This window comes from Anopheles arabiensis, chromosome 3 (genome assembly GCF_016920715.1).
Source record: "Anopheles arabiensis isolate DONGOLA chromosome 3, AaraD3, whole genome shotgun sequence".
NCBI lineage: Eukaryota > Metazoa > Arthropoda > Insecta > Diptera > Culicidae > Anopheles > Anopheles arabiensis.
The window spans coordinates 16558747-16585787 of NC_053518.1; the positions used below are offsets into that span (position 1 = coordinate 16558747).

A 27041-nucleotide genomic window follows, 5' to 3' on the forward strand; every position below is an offset into this window, starting at 1 on the left:
TTGTTTCTCCTCCAAGGATTCAGCATTTCAAGTCTTTCAGTCACTTTCCCAAACTCGATCGAGGAGGACCGACAGTTGCAGTTGCCTAGATACCACAGTTGCATTAATTTACTTAAATTCCTTAATTTTAATTTAAAACTTCCTGCTGATTAATACGAACAATTGTCCTACAAACATCCAAGGACACCACCATTTAATATTTTTTATCAATCGCTTCAATCGTTCCCATTTCGATCGAGTTTGGGAAAATGATTGATACTTATTAACAGGGTTTTCCAGGAGTTCTCATAGTTGCGGGACATTTCCTTGACTCTATCTTATTGGAAATGATATTTTTATGGAAATTGGACTTTTGGCACCCTTTTTGTACAGGCTGCTTGGAAATTCCTATTGGATTTGTCCAGCAAGAGTGCTATAGAGTCCAATTCCCATTACATTAAGTTCATTTCACGCAACAAAGAGTCAATAAAGTGTCCCACAGCTATGAGAGCTCCTGGAAACCCCTGTAATGTTCTTTATATAAATAGTTTAAATCTGAAGAAATGGCTTTAGATATTTTGTGTTATTTTCGTTTAGTTGATTAGAGCACTAAAATAGTGTAAGGTACTCGGTGGATAGATAGATTGTAGCAATGCAGTTAAATACACTTTTTTACCATAGACAGAGTTGATCAAAAGAGCTAACTTTCAAACTTGTTTGAACTTGAGGTCCAATAACCGTATAATAAGACCTCAAGTTTATTCTAATCCGTTAATAATTCAATCCGTATTTTTCGACGAATCTAATTGGATCTGTTGTATGATGTAAGTAAACTTAATATTCAATATACTAATTACTGCGTGTCCAACGTATTTTCCCATTACATTGAGCAATCCAATTAATTGGCACTGATGTCAAGTATTACATTTAACTAAACCTGCACTGTCGTTGGAACTAAATTCCAAGGCTGTTTATTATGCAAAACTTTTCAACTCATTTGACAATTGAATAATGGGTGACTGTTTTGTAAATCCACCAAATAAACTACCAAACCCGCCTAAACCAACCCACTCCGCAGCTCATCAACAGAGTTCGGCGTACAATCAAAACCGGGGTAATTTAGCACATTCTCTGCACTCGAGACTAGAAATAAACCACAAAGCATAATTGTTGACAGTTTCTGCGCCAAGTGCTGTCAGCCACAGCTAGACGGGCATTATTCATTAACCGGCTCGTCTAGCTGCTGCGGCCTAATCGTCCCTCCGCGCCGCTCTCTCCGTGCATACATTTTTCGTCATACCACATAGTTTTATCTTCCACTCGCTATCGCTCACTGAAAGCAAACCAACCAACTCTACCTGCAGTAGAGGGTTTGCGAAGAGGAGGGGTTCGTGGGTCGATCGTGTAACATTTCGTGTCAAGCGTTCATAAATCCTTAAACAAATAAAAATCATCCAGCCAACGAAATGGTTTATCCTTGGGCCCAGTGCCCCCTTTGCCCTGCGCCAAAAACGACCCAGAGTTGGATGAAAACTGTTTCTGATTTCACCGCGATTCAGCAAAATTCAACCACCTCCAACACATAAAAATACGCTACATATTTAGCCCTCTGCCACCGTTTTGATCCGTTTGCCATGGTTCGTTGCAATAAAATTCAAATTTGACGCCCATTTTACCTCCACGCAGGGTCCAAGGGTGGTGTTTAATACTGCTAGGGAGGGTCGATAATATACATAATTCTGATTTACCCCATACCAAACCCCACGAAAGAGATTACATTTTAGGCAGCTCAAACGTGTGCAGAAAACGTTCGCCATATCGTTGCACAATTCAACACAATTACATGAAATTTAACATTCCTACGAATTGTCTTGCGTACGGCAAACGGCGTGTATAAATTAAATCCTAAACCATACCCCCAACCCCGGGGAACTCATTAATGGGTCCAACAAACCTACCAACTTCCGAGATGAATATTTCAAGCGTCCTCGTTCCCCCCAGCTTACCTGTGGTAGGTGTTTCCCTCTATTCGTTTTATCCCTTTCCTGGGGGAAAGGCACCACTACACAATAAACGATAGCTAATAACAGTATTCTTTTCGGTTGCTCCACTGTTCCATTGCAATAGAATAATTGAGTTGAAGTGCTCACGAGATGACCATTTCAAGGGGACGCACACACGGTCATGAAGGTTGTAATGACGGGTGTAAATAACCAAGTGTGGGTTGGTGGGTTTTTTGGTAAGTTTGATCGGGTGTAATCACTATTACGCATGCACGCGCGGTATGCTTTTGTAAAACGGTCGTACGAGAAGCGATTCTGGGCAGGGCTGAGTTTGGCTTTTTTTGTGAAAAACCCTATAAAAGAGTATTAAATTTATTTATGTGCAATAATTTAAGGATTTTGGGGGATTGTATATTTCATTTTTTTATGTAAATAATTCAAACATCAATTGAAGCACAGTGCGCTGTACCGTTCCTTTAAACGAGCAATAAGCTAAATTCGCGTTAATAATTCCACACAATGACCACTCACCTATGCCCCGCACAATCGTTAAAAAAGCATGTTCACTGCTCTTCCTCTGCTCCGGCCTACACAAGCAAGCGATTACGCGCGCCTGTCGGTTAGTATCGATAGCAAATCGCACCTTTAATGCCCATAAGTGACCAACCATAATGCGCCTCTGCTTACGATAATGCTTTGCGATAATTCTTTGCTACCCACCACGACCACCACCACCAACAACAACACGGCTTAACGGCGATGCCCTTGACAAATCCTTCGCCAATGTGTGTACCAGGCTTTGTACGGCGCAGATTAGTTGCGAAGACGTAAAGCCTCAAATTTATGACACCGTGTCCGGCTGGGGCAACTCGTGGTTTTGTGCTCCCCGCGAGCCATCTTCCATGTGCCATCTTCTTGCCAATCGGTGTTGTACTCACACGGAGATAAAGAAACGCAACAAATAGTACAAAGCCGTGCACAGGGATTGCACAAGGATGGAATGGATGCGGGAAGGGATGGTTTTATGTTGTCCATAAATTAAGCTACCCGAGCACAACAGCGTTTGTGAGCGTAAGCTCAGGTGTTGCCACTGACAGCATCCGGCAGCACTCTGGGGCATCAGTCGGTCAGTATATGCCATTTTCCGATCAATTACACCAGCCTCCCAAACGCTTCCACAAGCGGTAGTGGTAGTGGCCTGCAAGTGCGAATTAAAAGTGCTGCGAAACGGCATTCGCACAAGGCAGCATCATTCGCCCACTTCATCCATCACTGTCAGGCAGTGCGAGAGTTTGTGTGCGTTTATGTGTCACTGCCCTGTCAGGGACAGTTTAACACATCCAGCGAACACACACACGATCAAGTTGCGCTGGATTGCCAGCGATTTTCACGTAACTCAATTTTCCGCTGTCCGTCCGAGTGGACCGAAGAGTGGAAAGTGAGAAACCTGTTTACCGAAAAATCCTGTCCCCCTTGGAAGTCCAATCCACACGCACTGATCAATCAGTTCGCCACATTTGGGAAACGCTTTCCACACTCACACTCCGTGTCGTTATTATTTAGCTATCGGCTTTTATATTTAATTTACGCTTCGCGTTCCATTCTACCGTATGGAGCTAATTTGGTCGCCTGCGGGGTCGCCCCCTCCCAATCGCTGGGGCGGTGTGACTGTGAGTGATTGGTGAATATTTACCTTCATCGCCGGTCCAACCGCCCCCGGAGTCGACTACTCGACGGTGAAATAATAAAACCGTTCGATTCTCATCAAACCGTCCGCTGGCTGGTAGTAATCCTATCGGGCTACTCTTGAAAAGTTGCACAAATTAATGGTTAAATTATGCAACAGGTTCCCCCTTGTTCCATTTTCCCGGACAGTTTTGTTTGAAGTGTGGTACATTGTTGCGCGAAAGGGGAGAGAGAGTGGCTGTTGTTGTTGCTGCTGCTGTGGTAGCTCTCCAGCAACCGAATATGGTGCAAGCGCACCACACCACTTGAGCGGGGTTGAATTTCGTATGAAAAATGCATTTTTTTTTTAATTCCACTCTTGAACTGTGTGTGTATATTGTGCTACTCTACCTGTTGATGCGATGGCGATAGATGAATGATGGTTTTGTCGTTATTTGTTGAGGGCTTTGTTAGTGGAAAATGTGTGTTTCGGTCACGATATTTCAGCTTAAAACAATGTTATTGTTTTGTTTTAAACTTGCATTTATACTATTGTCACGTCAATAGCTTGTATTTGTGTATTCTCAGGTGAATTATGATTCGTTTGTTGATATATGCATGGTAAGTTACATTTTTTCCGAATTAGTTTTGTGAAAATTGAGTTTAATTACATCAGCATTGCACACTCAAATATGACACACATGATAGCTTTTTCTATATTTCCATATTTAAATGTCTGTTGACCTCCCATTCAGCAGTAAAAATAAAACTAAAAACACTGAAAAACATTCGTCAATTAGTGACGGACAACACATTCCAGTTTTGAATGTTTGATGAACGTGTTACAGGAGCAGGCCAAACATTTTAATTTTCTCACTGACAGTATTTTAAACATCACCATAATATTAAATGGCTCAATAGGAACTGTTTCAAACAAAAAACCAGAAAAAAATCATCATTCTGCAAAACTTTGTTTGCTATTTTTAATTACTATAAACGTTGGATTTTTAATATGATTATATTTTCATTTTGATATATTACAACATGTCTCTGAAATACATTGAAATACATAATATCATGGTAGCTTTAAGGCTCTTGTGGTTGACATGATTAAGAATAAATTAAGTATTATTTGAGTGCAATGATTCATTCTGAGTAACTTTATTCTAAAAACTTTTCCAGATAGTCTTCAAATGGGTATGAGCAATATAAACTTGATAGAAAATCGTACCAAATTCTGTTAAGAAAAAGTTACTTTATTGTAGTAAAATCTAGTTTGTTTTGTTTTGAAAAGCTATTTTGGAATGCATGTTGCTTAAAGCAGCTCGATCAGGAGAATGAGTTTGAATCAAAACATTTTTAAAGGATGCAAACGTTTGTTCTTGCATTTTTAATCATTTTTACCAGAACAGTTTGGTTAAATAAGCAATTAGATTTGGATCAACTCGTCATTATGTAAAATCAAATTGGCTTCTCATAAGCAAGCCACTTTTCTCGACAACTAGTGGAAAATGGAAAAGAAAACACACACAAAGCTCCTCATAATTGCAAACACATTCCAAACAATGATTGAAAGTAGCATTTGGCCTATTACGCTATTGCATAACATTCGAACGAGCTTACACAACGTTAGAATACGGTCTACCCAATGCTACCGATGAGAATTCCGCTCTGCTACACGGCAACCTGATCAGTAAATCATGCAACCTGCCACACCCTCCCCGGTGCATCACACTTGGTGGTTTTGTGCAAGGTTCCTTCCCACCTCCAGACATGTAGGAAATGCCACACACTCTTCTGTTGCCTTCGTTGCAGCGCTTGAACGGGTTACACAATTTCATCCATTATTCAAACCACACATTCATACACGCGCTGAATCCTATGGCACTAAAGCTGCAAGGATAGAAGAGAGAGAAAAAAACAGTCCAACAGGCAAGCCCGGGTGACGGACACTACTTGGTCGCCTTTCAACACACCGCCGTCCATATCCTATCGCGCTCACTTTCCAATCGCCAAACGCCGCTTGCTCACATTGTCCCTGTTCCACTTGTCGGAGCTTTTCCTCTTTGTATGTGTGTGTCCGTATGAGGAAAAGAGGAAAAACTCTTTTTTTACTGCTTTCTTTTGTGGAAAACCTGCATGTTGTTCAAACTGGCCACCATGTCACCAGACACCACACCGCTGCACACTCCCCCAGCACCAGCGAGTGATGGTTTTGAATAATTTATTTATTTGCAACATGACAAAGGCTTTTTCTCGTCGAATCGGGCCGTCCCGGGCGATGGATGGGTGCAAATGTGACTCCATTTGCTTTTCCTTTTTAGCCCTCAATTGTATACTACAATTTCCTTCCACACGGTAGCTTTTTACCTCGTTTGATTGTTGTTGTTTTTTTGCAACGTAATTTTGACAAATGTCATTTCGCGCCGTTCGAAAATTTACTTTACTGTTTTATTTGTGAAGGATTTACAGGGCGGCGTTGGTGTCCTCTCTTTTGCTCCGTTTTTTCAACCTGCTGCTTCCGGCATGGTTTTGGCTGCAAGTGGGAAGAGAGGAAGTGGTCCAGCACACCACTGACTGACGTGTGACAATTCTGCGCGAACACACAGACAATTAACCACCAACACCACGGGGCCAGAGCTTCAGTATGTCCGTTCGCATGACAGCGGAACTTGTGATTATGAATGCAATGTAGCTTGTAATTTTATTGCATCCTGCCACAGTCACCAAAAAAAAAAAAAGGAAAAAAGTGTGTTGAAACGTTTCCTTTTTCTGCTTGGATTATGCCAGTTTTATTATGTTCAATTCCAATTGGAAGTACCATTTTACATTACTTACTGTTTTGCTTATTAAGTTACTAGTACAATTTTATTTTTTGCAGTAAATGTAACTACCTTTAAATATTTGTTTAATTTATCATATTTTTATTTACTTCATTTTATGTTTTATTTGGGATGAATGTACCATAAATTCCTTTATTTGTGGAATTAATTTACGGTCCCACAGCGCTTAATTTCAAAGGTCAGAGGCTAAACAATGAACCATCAATATCGAAACGCTCCAAAAATCCCACAGCAGCGCAACAACAACAAAAAACAGGTCCTATCACACGTCCACACACCATTTGCATCATTTGTTTTGATTACTTTCAATAATCTACATTGTACGCGCGCGCGCGTAAACCTTACGATAATTTATTTTAATAATTCATGCCGAAGGCACAATCCAGCCAACAAGGGCACACACACACACACACACACACACACCGCGCTACGGCAACAAATTGGCCCGCGGCAAGGCAAAGCGGGCGAGGTTTAATTTGCCAAGGCGAATAATAGCGCCCAGGCCGGGACCGGAGCCGGGCCACTTTTATGTGTATCCCATTTCTTCCCATTTATTTGAATTCATCCCCCCCATTCCGGATCGATAATCGGGTCGAAGCCATATGGACACATTATCATCGGGAAGTTGAGATCGAAAGATGGTACGACGATGTGCAGCAACAATCAAGTGGTGTGGCAGGGGCTAGGAATGAAAGGAGAGGGAAAAAAACACGAAATTCCACGTTGTTTGGGGATCATCTCAAGCCACTCCCCCCCCCCCCCCATCACCACCACAGCGCGTGCCGTGTGCTCCCGCTCTGTCCGGGGCTTGTAGATTGCCATAATAAAATATCCAATCAAGAATATTGCACCATCGCCGGAACGGTTTCTGGTCACCCCCGGGGTCGACGCTTTTACTGCACGGTGCAGTTAAGCAGAATGCAGCACGCGGAAAGGGACGTGCCATCACGCCAAACCCATCGTTAGTGGCGAAATTAAATGCAAACAGAATGAGCCGACACAGAGAGAGAGAGAGGGAGAGAGAGAGAGAGATAGAGAGAGAGAGAGAGAGAGAGAGAGAGAGAGAGAGAGAGAGAGAGAGAGGGTATATGGACCAGTCGTTTCTTTTAGTCCGACCGAAGCTGGATGGATGGACAGATGGACGGTTTTGTTTGAGGAAAAAGGGAATGTCCGTTCCAGGGGGTGATGATGCATTTGACCATTAAAAAGACCCGAAATGGCCTGCGCCACAGTGCAATCGTGTTGTGGTCGGTGGGGAGCATAGCATCGGCATGGTTTGGGTTTTTTTGGGTTTGTGTATGGACACACTTTAGCCAAGGGAATAAATTGTACCAATTGCCGATTTGTTTATAATTTATTTCTTAGTTTGAAAATAGATATCTTCATCCCATTTTAGCGAACTTGTTGACAATTCTTTAATGTGTATTTGCAACTGGAAGAACCAGTTATGAAGTGTTGTGGAAATAAATGCTAAAGAGTGAACATTTTACTTACATCTGGCTCAGTAATGGCCAAAATACCATTAACTGTAGTGTTTTTCTTTTCTAAATGATCTTGTATCTTCTTTTAAATATGATATTTTTACATTTTCGATTCAATTAGTTTCGCGAAGCTATTTAAAAGGTAAAATAGTATCGATATTGCATACTTTCTGGCGATTATGCAATTTTATTGAGGTGCAATGACTCATCGAATTAATTTTTTTTTTTTGACAAGCAGACAAAATACAATATACTACGATACAATATTGCATTCCATGAGACATTAACCTAGCTTGCACAAGATTTAAACTTTTTTACAAATAAAAAAAATATCATATAATATAACAACCATCGCATGTTACATACCTTTGGCGCTCTGGCTTTAAAATGAATGAAATGAATTGTTCACAACGTTTGAGAAACATTTCAGTTTTGAAAAGTTTGCACAATATCATTCTGTAAACTAAAAAAAAAGAAATTTTACGCCCCACACCGAGCTGGAATAACCACGCACTTCATATGCAATGTTGCATATCCTGCTGCTCCATAAGCAGTAGAATTATCTTGACCCGTTCACTTTATCAAACCCTCCATACCGTACCAAAAGCCCAAAATCGTAGCACAGCAACCGATCACGGCAACGACCATCGGCTGCTGCGTCATACATCATACTTACCGTGGCTAAATTAAATAACGCATCCACTCGTCGCACCCGGTAACGAGGGAGAGAAGAGAGCGTCTGCTCTTCCCATGGAAGCAGCAGAACCGTCGGATTGTCGGAAATTATATTTCCGCGCCCATTTGCACACATTCAATAAGTGCAACTTTGGCCGATCACTTATACCAGTACCTCTGCAGTAACGTGTGTGCACACAAACCAGGTACAATATGTATATTGGAATGAGCATCCTGGTCACGGCATCGGTGGAGTCGCCCAGCTCGATCCGCAGTGGAACGGAGATCTCGAACCGAAGTGGTCAATAATTTATAAATGTAAACCGTTCCATCCACCGGCCAGCCTCTCCTCCAAGTTGTACTGTACGATGTTGCATTTTTGGGTTAAAATTAAGCCTCTCCCCCACATGCTTCCCTTTGCTTCACACACACGATCTGGATGAAGCCTTTTCTACCCGTTCGTAAAAGGGTTTCAGTAATTTCGTTCATATTTACCGTACCATTACACTTATGCTCTCAGGGTAACGGTCACTTCACATTGGCATTGGCAAACCGAAAAGCCCGGGTGTGTGTGTGTTTGGGATGGGGGGGGAGTAGAGGTAACTCGAAATAAGTGCGTTTATTTATTTAGGATTTAATTTATTATATAAACGGTCTGTTCATTGGTCGCTCGCTCGTCGTTCTGCTCGAGTGGTTATTAGGTGAGTTTTGGGCAAATTGTAAAAGCGAGCACAGGCATCTTCACGTGTGTGTGTGTGTGTGTGTGTGTGTCTGCTAAACTCCACAAAATGGTTCACGCGTGTGAATGATGATGAGCACGGCAAGCGATACACGGAATCGATTTGGGGTAGGTGATGAACGATACCGGCCTGATAGGGGCATAAAATTTGTACCATTTTCGGAACGTAATCGAGCCCGGAGCCAGATTCTGGCCTGGAAGCAAATGAACGAATGGTGAGAGGGGGGGGGGGCCTTTAACGCTGGACTGCTTTGCAAAGCTCATCGTACTCGTGTCGGTTACAGTACCGGCACAGAACAGGTCCATTCTCAGGATGAGTATGGACGTACGGAAATTGATACGCTTACACTTCCTTGGGAATGAGTTATGTGGTATGGTGGTCGGCAGCGTTGAATAATTAATCTCGAGTGCAGTTGATTTATAAGCAGGCTTGGGCATTTGCAAAACGGGGAAAGGGATTCACTGGTATCTGCTGGTCATTCGTATTTCGCGACTGGAGTTGTGCGTTTCGATCGATCGGGCTAGCTCGAAGAAGGCAGGTGAAAAATGCCCAACCATACAAGTTGCAATTGGCAGGCCACAGCCACAAAGTATTTACGATTGAGCCGTAAAAATTCCGATTAGAGCGCATTCGCGCGCGCTCATACATTGCATGCATAAGCTGCAGTCGGTTTTGTGGATTTAGAATGGGATGGGGAAAAGTGGTTCCATGCTAAAATGAACCCTCTTACGCTGGAGAGTCAGGGCCGATTGAAAAGCAATCAAATATTTTACCAAACCACACTGAGCACTATCATGCAATATTTAAATTGAATGGAGATGACTTCTAATTGGGCTTATTGCAGTGCGCTCTTAGTTAACTTACTAACTTCTATGTTTTGTTTTTTCTTCCACACCTTTTCATTCAACAGGAGTTGCTTAGTTGGACCACAGCTGGAGATCAAAATCTGCACACTAGGAACTGTGATAAATCGCATAGCATATCCTGCTGACTACTGCCACCTCGAAGGTGCCGGAAGACAATCACAACCAATGCCGATTCGGTGGATGGCCTGGGAAAGCGTACTGATGGTAGGTAGCGGCAGAATAACACTGTGTCCCGGCAAGACAATTCTTCTTCCATATTATTCGTTTGCTTACTGTTACTTTTCGCTTTACACCCCATTAACAGGGCAAGTTCACCTCCAAGTCGGACGTTTGGTCGTTCGCTGTAACGCTGTGGGAAATTTTGACCTTCGCCCGGGAGCAACCGTTCGAGAATCTGAGCGACGACAAGGTGATCGAGAACATCGGTCACATGTACCAGGACAACAAGAAACACGTAAGTGGTGTAATAAATTGATTAGATAAGGGTGAGATAAATCACGAAGATGGATCGTGCAGGCCAAAAGCTGTGTTTAGTTATGTGGCTGGAGTAGAAGCAAGTTTTGGTGCACTCTCTTTCCAAGTCTGGTTTGTTCCTTTCTTTTGTGAGCTACGATATTTTTATGTCTTAAAATTTCGTTCTCATTTCTTGTTACATTTTCTGTATTTTAAATTAAATTTCTTGTTTCAGTTTGCAAACCTTGCAAATCTTACAACACCATGTTCCGCTCGTGGAAAATAACAGTTGAACAGTTTTTACTAGCCCTAATGTACACATTCATGACAAATTGAATGGAACTGTAGCTGTAATGTACCAAGATAAAGGATGAAAAACAAAGAAAAAAGCAAAGAAATCTCCCCCGAACCGGGAAGAGCAAAGTGGGAGCAGCAACAATGCATCAACCATTTTACCGACCGTGATCCCTATCATTTCATTTGAAACACGTCTCGAAACTGGTGCAAAATGTGTTTCCCTGCTTCGTGCGATCGAATAATGGCTTCAGGAGATACATTTCAGAACAGTGTCTGTCTGTCTGTAAAGCTTTGCTTTCTTTGTTTCATCGTCCCTTCTTTCTTTCTTTTTTTGTTGGTGCATTAGTTCGCACACAGGGTTCTTCTTACTGCATGGTTTTGGTGAAGCGCACTTGAACGAATATTGTCACTGGCAGCTGGCAATATCCTGCGTTGAATGATTCGCTTTCGCTGCTATTTCTTTTTTTTGCGCTGTAATGCTTCACAACGATGTGTGTATTTTATTTTATTTCAAAGCCATTTTCCCCCTGGTGCACAGTATGAATCGGTGGTAATGGAAAATGGTAAGCGTAAAACTTACTCAAGCACGTCGAAATCCTTGGCCACGTCGTTGACAATGTGCTGTAGCGTGCCAGAGTTATCATTCTACTTATGAGCGAAGTTACACTTCTTTATGGTAATGTGCACAAGCTTCAATCACTTTCAAACTTAAAGCTCCCAGGCTTTGAGTGAATTCAAAATGTAGATTTTTTATTTTTTTGACAGTTTCAACTTTTGGTAAAACAGACGGCAAAGAAAAAAGAATAACATACAGCAAACAACAACATCAGAATAGCTTCAAAATCTGAGGCGGAGTTGTGTTGATTTTTAAAGCATTGTAGAGACTAATAATTTATAAAAATCTTACCATCACTTGGCAATAGGATTGACATGCAGCAAAACAGGTTAACTTTTTGTTGTGCAAATGTTATTTGCAGATATTGTATGAAATATTGGGCGGTCCTGTGGTACAGTTGTCAACTCGAACGACTCAATAACATGCCCGTCATGGGTTCAAGCCCAGAATGGGCCGTCCCCCCGTAGCAAGGATTTGACTATCAGGCTGTGCGTGGTAATGCATTAAGTCTTGAAAGCCAGCCTGTGTACAGGCCGGGCATATCCGCGTAGGACGTTACGCCAAATAGAAGAAGAAGAAGAAGAAGAAGAAGAAAAATGTATGAGATATGATAACGTTTCAACCTTGAATAGCTAGCCAAAAATTTTGCAAATTTTCTGCTTTATTCCGCATTATTTGACTAATATGAGCCGAATAGACTATTTAATTGACCGCTGGGCTTTGATTTTTTAGCTTAGCCTTTCTCTAAAATTACGATCAAAATGATGGACATCATCACACCGCTGATTTAATTATTGTTTATCAACCAAATTTTGACCCGTTTTGGGACCTACCCTAAAGTGTCAATGGTAGCCTACCCGTGTTAAACACTGCTCCATTGGGACATTATATCCAACAAAACCCGAAAGCATCCTCCTCTATGAGCTATTTATAATTTCACCATACACATATATATAATTCATAAGCCATCCCGTGCTCCGACATCATACGGCAGTAACGGCAACCCAGGCGGGCTGTATTTAGGTGTTTCAAATGTACAAATAATCGCTCCCCTTTCACTCGCCGGCCACCATGCAGATACAGACGACGATACAGACGGCGACTACCACCCACCCATCAGTCAAATGTGTGTAATTTAGGTTCTATTTTGAAATGAGCGCCCTTAGGGTTTGTGGCTTCTTACGCTGCCACTGCATGAATGATGAACCTTTGCATAATCCATGAAGTCCTGCGCTCTGTTGCCAAGACACAAAAGCCGCCCGGCTCTGTAAAATGCCACCGGGAAGTGTAACAACACGGGGCAACGTAGAACCCTTTTTCTGAATCAAAAACAGCTCCCGGTGTAGGTAGCAGGGACCAAGCTAAGCATGAAAAAGGGGCGCCTAATGAAAAACGGGAATCAACAGAGACCGCACCAGTCTCCAATTGTGTCAGATGGCTTGGGGGGGTGTTTCTGTGTGACGTATTTTAACCCTGCGCGTGTGTGTGTGGGTTTGCAAGTGTAAAAATAATTAAATTCATCATTTGTTCAAACACCGTCCTCCCTCTGTGCATCCCAAGAAAGGAGTGTGAAATAATCACGTTTATTAGGTTGCTGACTCTAATGAAATTCATGCGGCGGGGAATCTGCCCTTACTTTCCCTTTTTTTCCCATAGGCATGTTTGTGTTCGTTACTGTGCCCATTAAAACGATGCCATTCCTTTGCTAATGGCGTCATATTTATGGCGCAACGGTAGGGAATTAAAACCGGTGAAAACGAGACGTTGTGGCCATGATTGACGCGTTGCCAAAAATTGTCTAAATGTGAGGCATTACTTTCTTCGCGATAAAAGAATGCCAATCTGGGTATCATCAGCTGGCAGCACGGTGGCACAGACTGCCGTCACCGGTGTCAGCGTTTAATTGCTTAGTGAATCTTGTCCGAATTTCATTCACCTTTTTTCACCGTGTGGGTGAAAATCGGGGCTGAAAGCATTTCCTGTGCACCGTCTTCGCCACACACCCGGAACCGTTTGAAACTTTAATCAGGTAATTAATATTAATGACTAATGTCGCGTCCCATGTCACGTCAGTGCTCGCCGTGAAGGCATTCAGGGCAGCTGCCAGCTGCCAGGATGTGGTGACTTAAAATTCAAATGCTTCCCTTCCACACAAGGATCAATGGTGATGTCTTCCCCATGAAGCCAGCCGGCTCTAGTCACGTCAATCATATACATATATGTGCCACACATTAATGCCCCACCGATGCCGGGCTTTTCCATCGCCCGTTCAACTGAGCTGGGGCGTTTTCGCTTTCCGGAGTGTTGCTTTCTGGAGCGACGATGGCCGTGACAGCTGAGCTGAGGTTTTAGTTTAATTCCTTCGCTTCGGAGAAGGGATAAGCGATTTTATAAGCGTACCGCGAACGTGTGCATGTGTGTGTAATTTTCCACCCCCCCGTTCCTTCAGCTGCACGGCGAGGACAGGCCGCGGGGCTCGTACGCACAATCTGGCGTTTGTAATAAATATTAAATTACACTATGAATAATGATTAGCCGCCGTGTCGTCGTCTTAGCCAGGAGGTCGGGCACGATTTCGCTACCAGCTGGCTGGGTGATTAGGTGTAAGAGGCTTTTGCACAACTTCCGGTGGCTTTCTTAGGCACCAAACGCACCAAAACCGTTCGATCTTAATTACTTGTACCCGATTGCATACCGAAATTCCCTGGGCTGCAATTCACACCGGCAAAAGCGTCTTGGGTGGGAAACACATGCCCACCACGGTCGAGAATTTCATCTGTACTGTACAAAGCCAAGTACAAATTAAACCTTGCATATGTTTGCTTGCTTCAATCACCAAATTCCGTGGAATTCTTCCGTTGGGTTTACCCATCAATTATTCTCACTGTAAACACACGTCCTTTACATGCAAGCAAACGATGCATGTTTAATGTAAAGTCACCTTTAACACTTGCTGCGGGACGCCGCAGTCGGTGACGTTCTCCGAATCGATGGAGGCTGTTGTAGGCGAAAAAGTGAACTTATTAATTTGCTCCAATAAGCACACATACACACGGGGCACACGGGGTTAATTATGCATGCGCATTAGGTGCCGCTCTGTTGCACTTAGCTGATGAGAGTTTGTGCTCAAGCGTCACATCATTGGATGTGATCCTTTTTTGCAGGGGGATTCTACGTTAGGGATCAATTTTCCAGTCATTTGAAGCGCAGGGAGAGGATATGTACCATTGAAGGGATTTTTATTATGTTATATAGGTTGTTCGAGCGTTATGGCAAGCTGACAATGAAGTCGCTGTAAAACATTGAAATGATGTTTTAACTTGATGGAGTCCTTTATTGGATGTAGATTAACGATACAGTTATGGTTAGTAAGAGGTGGTTTGTAAAATCGTATATTTTAGAAATCAAATGATGATGATAGGGCTATAGAAGATGAATTATCGATCAATACCTTATAGAGTATTGGCAGCTTTGGCAAATGATAGTTACAAGCATTGCATCAGTATCGCTATGTACTGATCGCTCCAAAGCGTTTTAGTCGGAGTTTATATTTTTTTATGTTTTAACGAGAGCTTAACCACCGACAAACCGACGTGACATATCGAACAAAATTAACTTCACATTGTTTCAAATTGTTTCTTACCTTTCTTGGCAAAATATTTAATTTTAAAAATAAATCAATCCTGAGCTAATCTGATCGTGCTCGCAACGTATGATCTTTGTTGGCTTATGATCTTTGTTCATCATAATATTTTTGGTTGATATATTGTAAGCTGAGAATCTAAGTTTGGCGTGTAGTTTTGTATTGAGTGTTGACTTTTTTTCTGCAATCAAGTACCAAACTTCATATTAAACAGCTGGTCAATTTCTTAAAACCTCACAATTACATTCATCTTTTTACCGTATATTTTAATTCTGATTTTTCCCAAGTTTAGTACATAACTAAGAACCAAATATCCTTCAAGTCGCCTTCAATTTAAATCGATTGATATCAAAGAAAAAACAAGAAATGTACCACCAAATAATAAAATTCCATTAAATAATAGATCTCTACGAACAGATTCTGAATCGAATATAAACAGCAGAATTGCTTCCTAGTTATTAAATTTATACAGTTCGCATGTAGCAGCATCGCTACGATTGCTCCATTTTAAATGATTCCAACGCAACGCAAAACCACACCTATTCGCCTGGAAAACCCATCGAAAGTGTCTTTCTTCATCAGTGATAATTCAAATTGATGGCCTCCGCTACGCAAGCTTCGGGTGTGGGAAATTGCAGGAACGAAAAGAATGTAAAAAAAGGCGAAACAAGGCATGAAAACAACTTCCCCCAAACCATCAAGCTTTCCAGTCAACCAGTCACTCAACCGTCAATAAGGACGTGTTCCATCTACCTCCGGCTGGATAGGACCCGTTTCCCGAGTTTCCGGTCTTAACATGAATGATGTGCAAAAGTGCAGTAACGCACACACACTCTCTCTCTCTCTCGCTCTGTACTTAGCCACCGTCCGTCCGTGAGTGTGTGTCGAATCGAATTCCATTTGATTGACGCCGAAAGCAAGTGAAGTTCACATTGCTTCGTTTTACAAGAGGCTCTTGAATTTTACCGGGAAAGGAGAAAAAAACCGCTCTCCATCCTTACCCAACAACCATGGTCCAGGTCTTCGTTCGGTTTGGAGACAGACGCCGGTTGCTAAGGTGTGCTTGTTATGCGTCATTCCATGCGCTGCCGCTGTGTCGATTGAAAATAGTGGCAGATTTTGAAGAAAAACAAAAAAACAGGTGCTTTTGCCCACTTTCCTAGACCGACGAGGAAAAACAAAACGAGCTTCCGTCATGCATTGAAATGAAGGCAAGTGTAACTTTCGTTTCCAATCGCTTCCGGCGGCACTTAAGCGTTATTGCAAGATTAGATTCCTGCAACGAATACACGTGTTATGTGTGTGTGGGAAGTAAAAAAATCATTTTTTACAATGTGTTGGTTCTTTTTTTCTCCTTGTTAATGGTAAAAAATTGAAATTCATTCCTTTCAAGCATGAAATGGATGGTATACAAATATCCTTCTCGTTTTGAGTCCCTTCTTTTATCCCATTTTTCATTCCACGTATATTTTTAAAATCATCACGCTTCGGAAAATACGTTCATCAACATCTCAACAAACCACTTCATCACCAACTCTTCAACTCTAATGAACATTACAACAATTGTTAAATGTCACTTTACAGTAACACAACCTAACAGCAGCAGCACGTTTCTCCACCTTTTGCCACCTTTCCGACACACATTCCCTGACCAGGCCAGCGGGTAGTCAGTTTTTTGCTAAATTAAAACGATGAAGTGCTCCACGGTTGTACGCTTCTGTCCCCCGGAACAGGAGTTTTCTGAAGAGATGGGCGACTAAAAAAAAAGAAAAAGGAACCCGTTCAAACTCCCAAACAGAAGGGAGGAAAAAAACTGGCATCTCAAGTAGTCACCACCTCAAGCTCAAGCTGTCTCGAGTGGAAGTTTCAGTGCTTGAGCAGAGTTTAGGAATGTTTTAACAACCCCTGCTACCTCAGTAGTTAGCGGTCAGCGCAGTAACGTTTTTGAAGAGTTTTAACTACACTTTTTTTCTATGGCGCTTGAGAGTTGCCTTTGATTGCGGGAGGAGTTTTTATGTCTTGCGGAAGAGATTAATTTCAAAATATAATAGCGCAATCTTGTATTAAAATAATACATTCAACGCATAATTAATTCTCTATTTGCTATCTTCTCCTTTTATTCCAGATTCTGCTTCCAATTCCTGTCGGCTGCCCGCGAGAAATCTTCGATCTGATGTGCGAATGCTGGCAGCGTAACGAGGCGAGCCGGCCAAACTTCCGCGAAATTCATCTGTTCCTGCAGCGGAAAAATCTAGGGTACAAACCGAATGCTTCTCTTTAAACTCAGCCCCTTTATTTTACACCTTCAAAACAAACACTTTCTCATACGAAGATCGATATGAAAAGAACAGAACAGCAACCATAATACACTCAACAACGCAACAACAAACAAAACCTACAACGAATAACGTTAACACACCTCGCACGTATCCGTTTTGTTAGTTTGACGTAAAACAATTTGAACAAGACAAAGCAACTAGTGAAAACAGAAATGAATGAACTAACGAACCGACCACCGTACGAGAATGTTTAAAAACAAGTGATAAAAAAAAACAAAAAAAAAACGAAACCGCCAACACACAGAAGAGAAACGAACGATGGAAGTTGCACAAAGCATGGAGCTTGATTGTTTTGTTTTTTGTTACCTTTCGTTTTGCATTCCCACCAAATTGACGCATGTGCAATTTTGGTCCCCATTTTGCATAGCTGAAACTTCACTTCGTTAGTGTACTATGTTATTACTTTCACTTTTCTATCATTTAATTTAGTTGTGCACCTCTTTCAAAAGTGTTCTTCGTTCCTACACTACATTTTTTCATCACCTTAATTCGTTCGTGTGTTTGTTTTACCATTTTTGTCTATCGAGTGTTTGTCTGTGTGTGTGTGTGTTGATTTTGGCACCATTTTTTCTTTTGTTGTATTGAATAGTTATGGGTGTTATTTTACATTCTTTATTTTTCTTTTTTACAGTGTTTCCAATTTTTTATTTCATCGGAAACACATTCAATTAGTATTTTCGTAATTATTTTTGTTTTGTTTTCCCATTGTTTCCTCCCTTTTTTGTACAACATTTTACACCTTTTTCAATTTGTTTATTTGTTTGCTTTGGACTGTTTCATTCCTGTTTGCTCGGTGCATTTGAGGTAACACAAAACAAGCACTTTCAAATACATCTCCCGAAACACTTTGATAATTAAAAAGAGAATCAATCAGCCGCCATTTCTATTGCTAACATACTTTCTCTCTTCTCTTTCTCTCTTCCCTTTCATTTGCAGTGAGTACTTTCACCACCTGTAAAATTGGATTTTGAAACAAAAAATTGCGATCGAGCAATCGAAAGTAAAACAATGCTCTTTTTTTCTATTCCTTTCGTGATGAACACGAAATGACACTACCCCCTCGACTCACTGCACCATACCATACATTGCACCTTCCAAATTCCAAAACACACAAACAATTCCACGAAATCCACGCAGCCCAACCGCACACCGTTCTAGCTGATCCAGTCCGGCTGATGACGGCCAAGCGAACGAAAACGCTGAGCCGAAATTAGTGCAACCGGTTCGGAATAAAGCCCCAGCTGTTTGAGTGAAAGTCTTTCAAAATCTTTAACCCCCGTTCCCCCGGGGTCGGCAAGCAAGGGGCCAGCTACCTGGTGCAAAGTCGCGATGCTCACACAGACACACGGTGTACACGGTGTAACAACACTCAAGACACAAACACACACACACACGAACGGATTCAAACGACGAAGAAATGTGATTTTGATACGACCACGCGTGGCCAGTGTGTGGGCCAGAGGAAGCAAAAGCATACGGTAAACGATGGATGGCTCAACACTAGTGATAATCTGCTGTAGTAGTGTTGTGTGCTTTAGGCTGAAATCACATCGAGCATAATAATAATGTCGAACAGGGAAACAAATCATATCGAACGCAACGCGCGGCACACTCGAACTCGAAGAAGCGTGCAAGTGGTGGAGGTAGCAAGGTGGTAGTAGCAAGCGCGGGAACATTGTGAATATGTTTTAAGGGTGCCAGGAGGAACAACTATTGATCCCACCTAAAACGTAAATTTGAAATTGGGAGCACACGAAATTCGCACGACAAAAACGTGGACGATTCCCCTCGGCTGATCGAGCATCCTGCATGAAGGTATGTGCGTTTAGTACATTCGTTTCTATTAATCGCATAAGAAATTGCAAACGAACTGGATTATTCGGTATTATTCATTGCTTTATCGGTTACTTTATTGAACAAGTTTTAGTTTAAAACTCGAAACATACACAACACGATTAGAGAAATGCTGCGCAAGCAGTATAATTGCTTTCACTAGGGCCGGAACGGAAAAGGAGAAAAACCAAATGAAACAAATGCCATGTGTAGTAATGAAGTGAATTGAAACTCATAAAAACACACACCCCCAGAGATACATCTACACATTCATGTAGAGTAGGTATTATCAGTAAGAACACACACAATACACACTAACGAAATGTAAGTAGCACTGTAAAGAAACATTATTCCTTGTGTATATTGAAGAGCGAATAGGAATTGAGAGGAGACGCCGCGCAGAGACGCCCGTGACAGGAAAACCTTCTACTGTGTTCCTTTAAACTGTTTTTATTTTTTGTTCTTATGTTTCCAAGATGTTTCCAACTGTATTGTTTATCTATACATACACAAACACAAGTATAAACATACACATTCAATCGCAAGGACATCAGTTTGCCCCTAAAGTTAGGCCGTGTCTTTGTAACGACATCATGAAATGCCCCTAAAGGTAGGCAATGCCGTATTGTAATTTCTTTTAAATCTTTTCCGCAAAATTTGTATCATCTCTTGGTTGTTTTTCCCCTTTTACATTGTACAATCAAGCTCAGTTTGCTATTTGCTAAACAAAAATAACTACAAGCAAAATTAGTCACAAATTGATAGCGAGTTTAAAGTATTCTATATCATCATTCGAATCATTTCATCGGATAGGAGCAAAAGGAAGGCCAGAAGTCATTTGAATTAAATCATTATTTAACGAAATCATTAAGTAAGGTCAACGCTGTAGGTAAGTGGATCGAACGCGATTACTAAAACCCCATAAGGAACACTTTTCTCTTTTTCTCTTATTATTATTATTATTATACAAGTGAAAAGGAAAGGCAAAAACTAAGGTCTCGTAAAATAAAGGGAGAAAAAGTTTGCATACAAATAAACACATAAAACACAAAACTCCGTTAAAGAATTGTTTGTTTTTTTTATGCCGAAATCTGTTGTTTTGTTCGCTTTAATTTCGTTTTTCTTCTTATGTTTTCAAATTTTTGCTAATTTTTGTTAGATTTACTGTTTTGTTCATTTATTTGTATTATTTATTCATTTTGTTTGTATTTCGTGATGCGTAAGTATAACATGATTTACTTTATTTTCTTTCGTTCTTATCTTCTCTATCAAGCATGCTTTAAGAAACTTTCGAAGGAAATTAGGCAAACATCATTAAAGCATTAGCATTAAATGGGAAAGAAACCAAAACAAGCAACAACAACACAAAAAAAAACCCACAAAACATTGGAGTGAGTACGCAGGTGAGAAAGTAACCTATCGAACTACGATCGCACCTACGATTATATGTATAAGTGAACCTTGTCTTCCCGCTGAACAAAAAAAAACGAAAAACAATGTACATTTAAAAACAGATTTAAAACAAAGCAAAGCAAACAGATTAGATCGCTTAACCAATCCGAATGTAGTGTAGAGAGAGTTTTGTTTGTAACATTTTGCATTAGACAAAAAAAGCTAAAATTTTTAGGAGAAAACAAATAAACGAATGTACATTGGTTAGCAATTGGCAGCTTTTACACATAACTTTATAGCCTTTCTTTTCTGTTTCTAGACGGTTTGTTCAAGCGAAACGAGTTAAAAATTCTACTACCAACTATTCACTCTCATGTTTGAATCACATTTCCTCTAACAATTTCACGCGAAAACTAAACAAAACAAAACGGTGCTATCTTCTGTTTCTATTTCTTCGTGGCGACACTTTCGTGACAATAAGTATAACATACGATACGAATGAATTGCCGTGAGAGATCCGCGCTCACGGTGCTAGATCCATTATTAGCCGGACCCGGAAACAGCAGGGACAACAGAACAAGTAAAGTAAAAACAGAGTATTTGAAAGTGGCAAACACAAAACGGAAAATGAAAGCAGATGGAATACCGCAAGGAAACAGAAAGTGAACTATTAAAAAGTCTATATTTTTCTTATGACTACTCTATCAAGATTTCATTCTAAGAGAAGCGCAATGAACTGAAACGGTGAAAGGACAAAAAAGAAGGAGCGAAAAGCGAGAAGTGAATGTTTATACTTTGAAGTTGCGTACTTGAAGTGAGACCTGTCCCATACAATCGAAGCACACGAGTATCTCTCGACCTTTAAGCCACTGTCTTCTCACAACAAATTGTGTATATTTTTGCCTACCCTTGCGATGAAAACCCGTGCTCTACTAAGTCCGCAGCAGTAATGGACGTGTTAATCAGCTTTAAGATTGGTGGAATAGAAAATGCAAGGTCAGTAGTAGAAAGTATGTAACTGGCTGGAAGTGAGGAAGTATTGGACTGTTTTTACTTTGTAACAATCTTATAGTTTATAACACTTAAACATTCTTTTGATTAAACCGCTAATGTACGATCAAGCCAAAAGAGTTACGCAAAGAAGAAAAAAAATCCAATATATGCTCTTTCTTTCCACTCAAATATTCAACAAGAGCTGGAAAAGCCAAATTATGAATTTCTTTTACCGTTTATGATTTTTCGCGCATGATAGAAAGCCCTTAGTGGGCGAACAATATTGTTTGCTCATCGAAGAGGAACTAATAATGTATGGGCGGAACAGTATGAGCTACTTCTATGTGAGCATGTGAGCCTAAAGTTGGGCGGGATACACCATCCTTCCTGGTATGTGCGCACTCCACACCGAGTCAAAAAAAAAGCATCCTACACCTCTTAGCTTTGCTCGATTCACGCCACTACTTCAGCCCAAAACGGTCCAGTAGTGTGGTGGAAATTTGATCTGCATTTTTCGGTTTTTCCATTTCACCGGAAAAATATTCACCGAAACGTTTGCCTCATGCATGAGCAAGTAGCGCTAAGGGGTTTCGAAACTGCTAGGCCGGTATGCCCTTCAAGCTCGGACATTTGAGAAGCAGGAAGGAACAATAATAGCCCAACACAAACAGCACTTTAGTGGTTGCATTTTTTAATATTTCCATTTTTTTGGAATTTTCACAACATTTTTCAATCCTTCAACAAACGTTGGTTCCACCAGCGCCAGCCAGCCACGCCAAGTATCGGTGCACCGGTATGATTTGCATTGATTTTGAGATTGTTTTTGGTTCTTTCCCACGATCATGCCCGATTTGGCATTACGCTTAACGGTTCAATGGACGGCAAACATGGTGCGATACAGCGATACAACCCTTGAAACGGTGGTCCGGCGTGGGCAACCTTGGAAACACATAACAACCAAACTAAGCTCGGGCAGGAAAGACGGAAAAATAATTCCTCCCTTTATGCTAAACCCGAACGCAGCGGACGCCGGCACAGAAATACTGATGAGATATTGTTGAGCTGGAGCAGCATGCAACGTGCAAGACGTGCCTCACCCGACCAACTTTTGAATGAAAGCAAAGAAGCGATTCCAATTGCAAAAGAAACGCAATCCTTTCTGTTAGCTCAGTGCTGCAGTGCGCCGGTCCCCTCGCTGTGTCAGGGTGTAGCAGTTGCTCCAGATCGTTCGTGATACATTTTATACATACCCGTCCGAGCGATCCCGTTTTTCGCTGGAACCATTCGCCTATCCATCATTGTGACTGTGGCCACGCTCCACCGACGGTGGAGTAGCATAAATGCGGAATTATAAAATAAACTTTTTAATTAATGGCATCAGGCACCCGTGGCAATTCAATGATGGAGCACGCGAACTACCCGCTCCTTTCCCGTCGCACCATCCACTTTGCTATTTTTCGTTAAAGTTTTCACTTGCTGCGTGCGTTCCAACCCTCGGGCCCGTCCACAACTGCTGTTGCATCAATTTAGCTTGTTATTGAAAAGTCCTCGCAGTGAGTTGTTTTGCCCCGAAGCAAACCGGTTTCTTACTAGTGCGAGCTGGTACAATGTTTGTAACTATTTTCCTACTACCAACTGAACCGTAACACTGGAAAAATAATTGGTAATGTGTTTTGGGGTGGAAGTGTGCACGGAAAATGAAGGGGTATATCTATTTAATTGCAGGTTTCAATTCCAAAAGAGTTTCAGATTACTGTTTAATTCCGAATTTAGTGGAGTTAGACTTAGTTGGCTTCAAAAATTCGATGGAAAATTATGTGGTTGATTGTTATTCGCCAAAACAAATTAACAGGAAAAAGAGGTATTTCTTCGCTAGAAAATGATTGTATTTTAAAGCTCAGGATGAATTAAACCATTCCTCTTGTTCAGTTGAAGATACAGCCCCGGAAATGAAACACTTCAAACGATTTATTTTAATCATTTTCCTTTAGTTATTTCGTACAATATCAGCACATTTTCGTTTATCAAACTATTTTTTATAAATATGCAGCTTTTAAGCTAAATTTGTTCAACAATGAAAGAATGATTGTTTTTTGCATATCTTCGGGCGCTTTCAGACCAGTAACAGTAATATACGCCTAAATGTAGGCTAGAAATTTGTTTGATTTTGGTTATTGAAAATATACATTTTTTGCTATTTTTATTTCAAAAATGGTCATTTGAACATGTCAATTAATTCGCTCTACAAAGTAAAATAAAACTTATTCATTTGAAATTTTCAATCAGAAATACACCTGTTTTTCATTCCATCTACCTTATTCTGAATTAAAGCATTTTCTTACCATGCTTTAAGCAGTAATAATGATAACGGCACTGGGACAATACAATCCTCCTCGGCCCGATGGGAAACAGAAAAGTGAAAATTCATCGGGACGCGCTTTTAATCTTATCACTCGCAGCTCCGCACACCAAATCAACGTACTCGCGCCAAGAAAAGATCACACCGCATGGAGGGGGTGGAGTTGTAATTTAATTCCATGCCCTAATTCCAAGATAAAGACATCAGGGCCCGTGCTTTCATATTCGTTATTTTTTTTTCGAGCTCCTTCCTGTTGCTCTAGCTGCTTAGCTGCCCAAGCAAACTCTCCCCTCAAAGTGGACAAACCGTGGTTTCGCTGCTGCCACGATAGTTCCCCTGAGAAAGGGAAGTGCCCGGTGGTGGTGGTGAGTTGCTTTCCTTGCTTGCCCAGAGCTGCTTTTATTTCCATTTTTCTTTTGCGCTTCTGCTTTTCTGCTGACGTGGACAGATCTTTGAGCTAGCTTTATTTTAGCATTAAGCTAGCTTCCGTCCATTTCCCGCACATCAGTTTTGTTTGTTCTCCATTTGTGTACGCGCGTGCACGGCGGTGAAAGACTTTGACGTGGCAGAATTAGGAAAGCGAAACCGAATATTTTCACCATTTTTTTTTACTACACCACAATGATAAGAACATTTGGACGAGAGGAATTAACCACAGCAAAAAAACACTCCAGAGTAAGAACGCTTGCACAGGGCGGTGAAGGGAACGATGAAATGGTTTGTGATGCCAAAAAGAAGGGGACCTTGAAGGCTTTTCTGAGTTTTCTTCTGAAAATGCGGAAATGGCATAAGATATTCTAATTTTGTTTAATTTAATATTTAGACCATTTTGTGGTGATTATTTTATCTCTTTTGTATTTTCTCTGGGATGCCTTTTGAAGCGATGCTATCTAAGAAGAGGCAAGAATTTGGTTTGACAAACAGCATTGCCGAATTTTGGCTCTACGTCAAATATTAAATTCTACTGAAAAAAAGTCATCAAATCATTTGAAATATAAATGTATATTTGTATTTGAAATATAAACATTTTGATAACAAAAAATAAAACATTGTTCACCATCAAATAAAACATGTAGTGTGTGCATTTAGGCGCTCCACATTCAACAAATAACTTACTAATTTTGTATACATGTAGACAAAAAATCAATATAACGGTTACTTTAAAAAAGAAACATCACGTTTAAAAACTGCATTTGAAGACATTTTCAAATTTATTCTTTATTTTTATAGCTAAAAAATTTTTAAAAAGCGAAGCTCATAACATTATTACTGATATGGTCTTCCTTAGCGCCTAAAGGTATGCAATATGTTATTTTACTCTTAATTTGTTATACTTAGTAAAGGTGCAGGATTTGTAAGAAGCAACATAAGTACCAGGTCTTTTTTTATTACTTAAAGCTTAAAGTTTCATCCAAATGAAAGACGAAAGACTTCTCTCTCGTGAAAGGAAATTGTGATAATATTTTCTTCGTTCGCAATATTCCCATCCGCTTCCACTAGTGCTTAATCACAATGCTCAATGATAGCAACAACAAAAAAATTACCATTTCTACAGCTGATTGTAAGCAGCTTAAGAGAATCTTTTCAACTTTTCTTTGACGACAACGCGGAGAAGATGCCGTTTGATCTTAAGCAGCAGCAACGTTGAAATCATGTCCAAGATATTAAACCTAGTGTTCAGTAATTATGCTGCAATCAACTATACACACTTATCTCAGTTGTGTTTTGCAATATTTTTGCCATGTAACAAGATTGATTCATCAGAATGCACCCTACACTGTGCTGCAATACAATGCCATCGCTATTGCTGGTGTGAAAACAACATGAGGAAAAAAACTGCACTACATCTGATTCCATCCACTTCATACACGAACGGGTAATTGATTTCCAGCCACCCAGGAGCCATCGCTGCTAGAGAGTGACCCAGCACAATCGGGTCAACCAATTAACACATAAACTCATACAGCACGATGGGCTTTTACCCACGTATATTCCCACGGGTTCGCGTGTGAAGGAAACCCCACAGTTTGATGCACTATTCTCATCCCCGTGAATGAGTAAACCTTGACCCGGCACTTCGGGTCGGGAAGCTGCAAAATGGCGATGTTGATGGAAGATTTAATAATTTGATTCCCGAAGGATGGACAGGATTTGTTGGTGATCATTTTTCAAACCACGCGCCTATGTTCGCCAAAGTATACCCGCTCGCTTATGACGGAACCCTGCCGCTGATCGATAGTCCAGTGTTGCTGATGATGATTTTGATGCGTTTGGTCTCACCCTCTTCCTAAATGAAGCCAGCGAACGAGCGTCAATAGTAATCAAGAATTCAATTATGAACTTTTGCACCCATGCACCCAGGCCTCCGCCAGGATGCTGTCCAGCGCAACGCAGCGAATAATCACATCGTAATCATTTTAGAGCCATCGCTCCATATCAACGAGCAACGTCGGTGTCCGGGGTGGGTAATGTTCTCCATTTTCCTGAAACGCACGCACAGACACAAACACGCAGACCACTCAATTTTGCCCCTGCTGGTGCTGCTGAGGTGGGGATTAGTTGGCGAGTTGCTTCTGCTGTGAAGCTAAGCTAAGTGTCGGTGAGCACACCGGGGGCTTTCAAATCGATACATCGATAAAGGACCGACTGAGTGTTCGCGCGACCAAGGCACACACACACACTCTCTCCGGGTCTTAAGATAATTTAATTTACCACGCCATCGGTCGGCCAGTTGCGTTCGGTGCTTGGACAGCTTCCGAGGAGGAGCTGTTTCACTTTAAGATTGTATCGGTATGCTAGTAATTATGTTGGCTCATAACTTGCTTCCCGTGCACAATGCATCAATACATGAGCTTGTTGATGCA

The 27041-nt window shown here is 41.1% G+C and overlaps 1 protein-coding gene across 3 annotated transcripts in view; it reads left to right on the top strand.

The window, feature by feature from the left end:
- The window catches only part of LOC120901466 (discoidin domain-containing receptor tyrosine kinase B), a 245553-nt gene extending 225067 nt beyond the window's left edge, over positions 1 to 20486 (top strand). For 2 of the 3 annotated variants that reach the window (XM_040309436.1, XM_040309437.1), the window contains exons 16-19: positions 10297 to 10456; positions 10557 to 10706; positions 17387 to 17516; positions 18738 to 20486. In XM_040309436.1, coding sequence (XP_040165370.1) covers positions 10297 to 10456; positions 10557 to 10706; positions 17387 to 17516; positions 18738 to 18814 — 517 coding nt within the window. In that variant the 3' untranslated portion in view covers positions 18815 to 20486. Of the gene's footprint in view, positions 1 to 10296; positions 10457 to 10556; positions 10707 to 17386; positions 17518 to 18536 lie in introns of all 3 variants that reach the window. The other variant, XM_040309438.1, reaches the window with a different exon arrangement.
- Positions 20487 to 27041: the final 6555 nt, after the last annotated feature.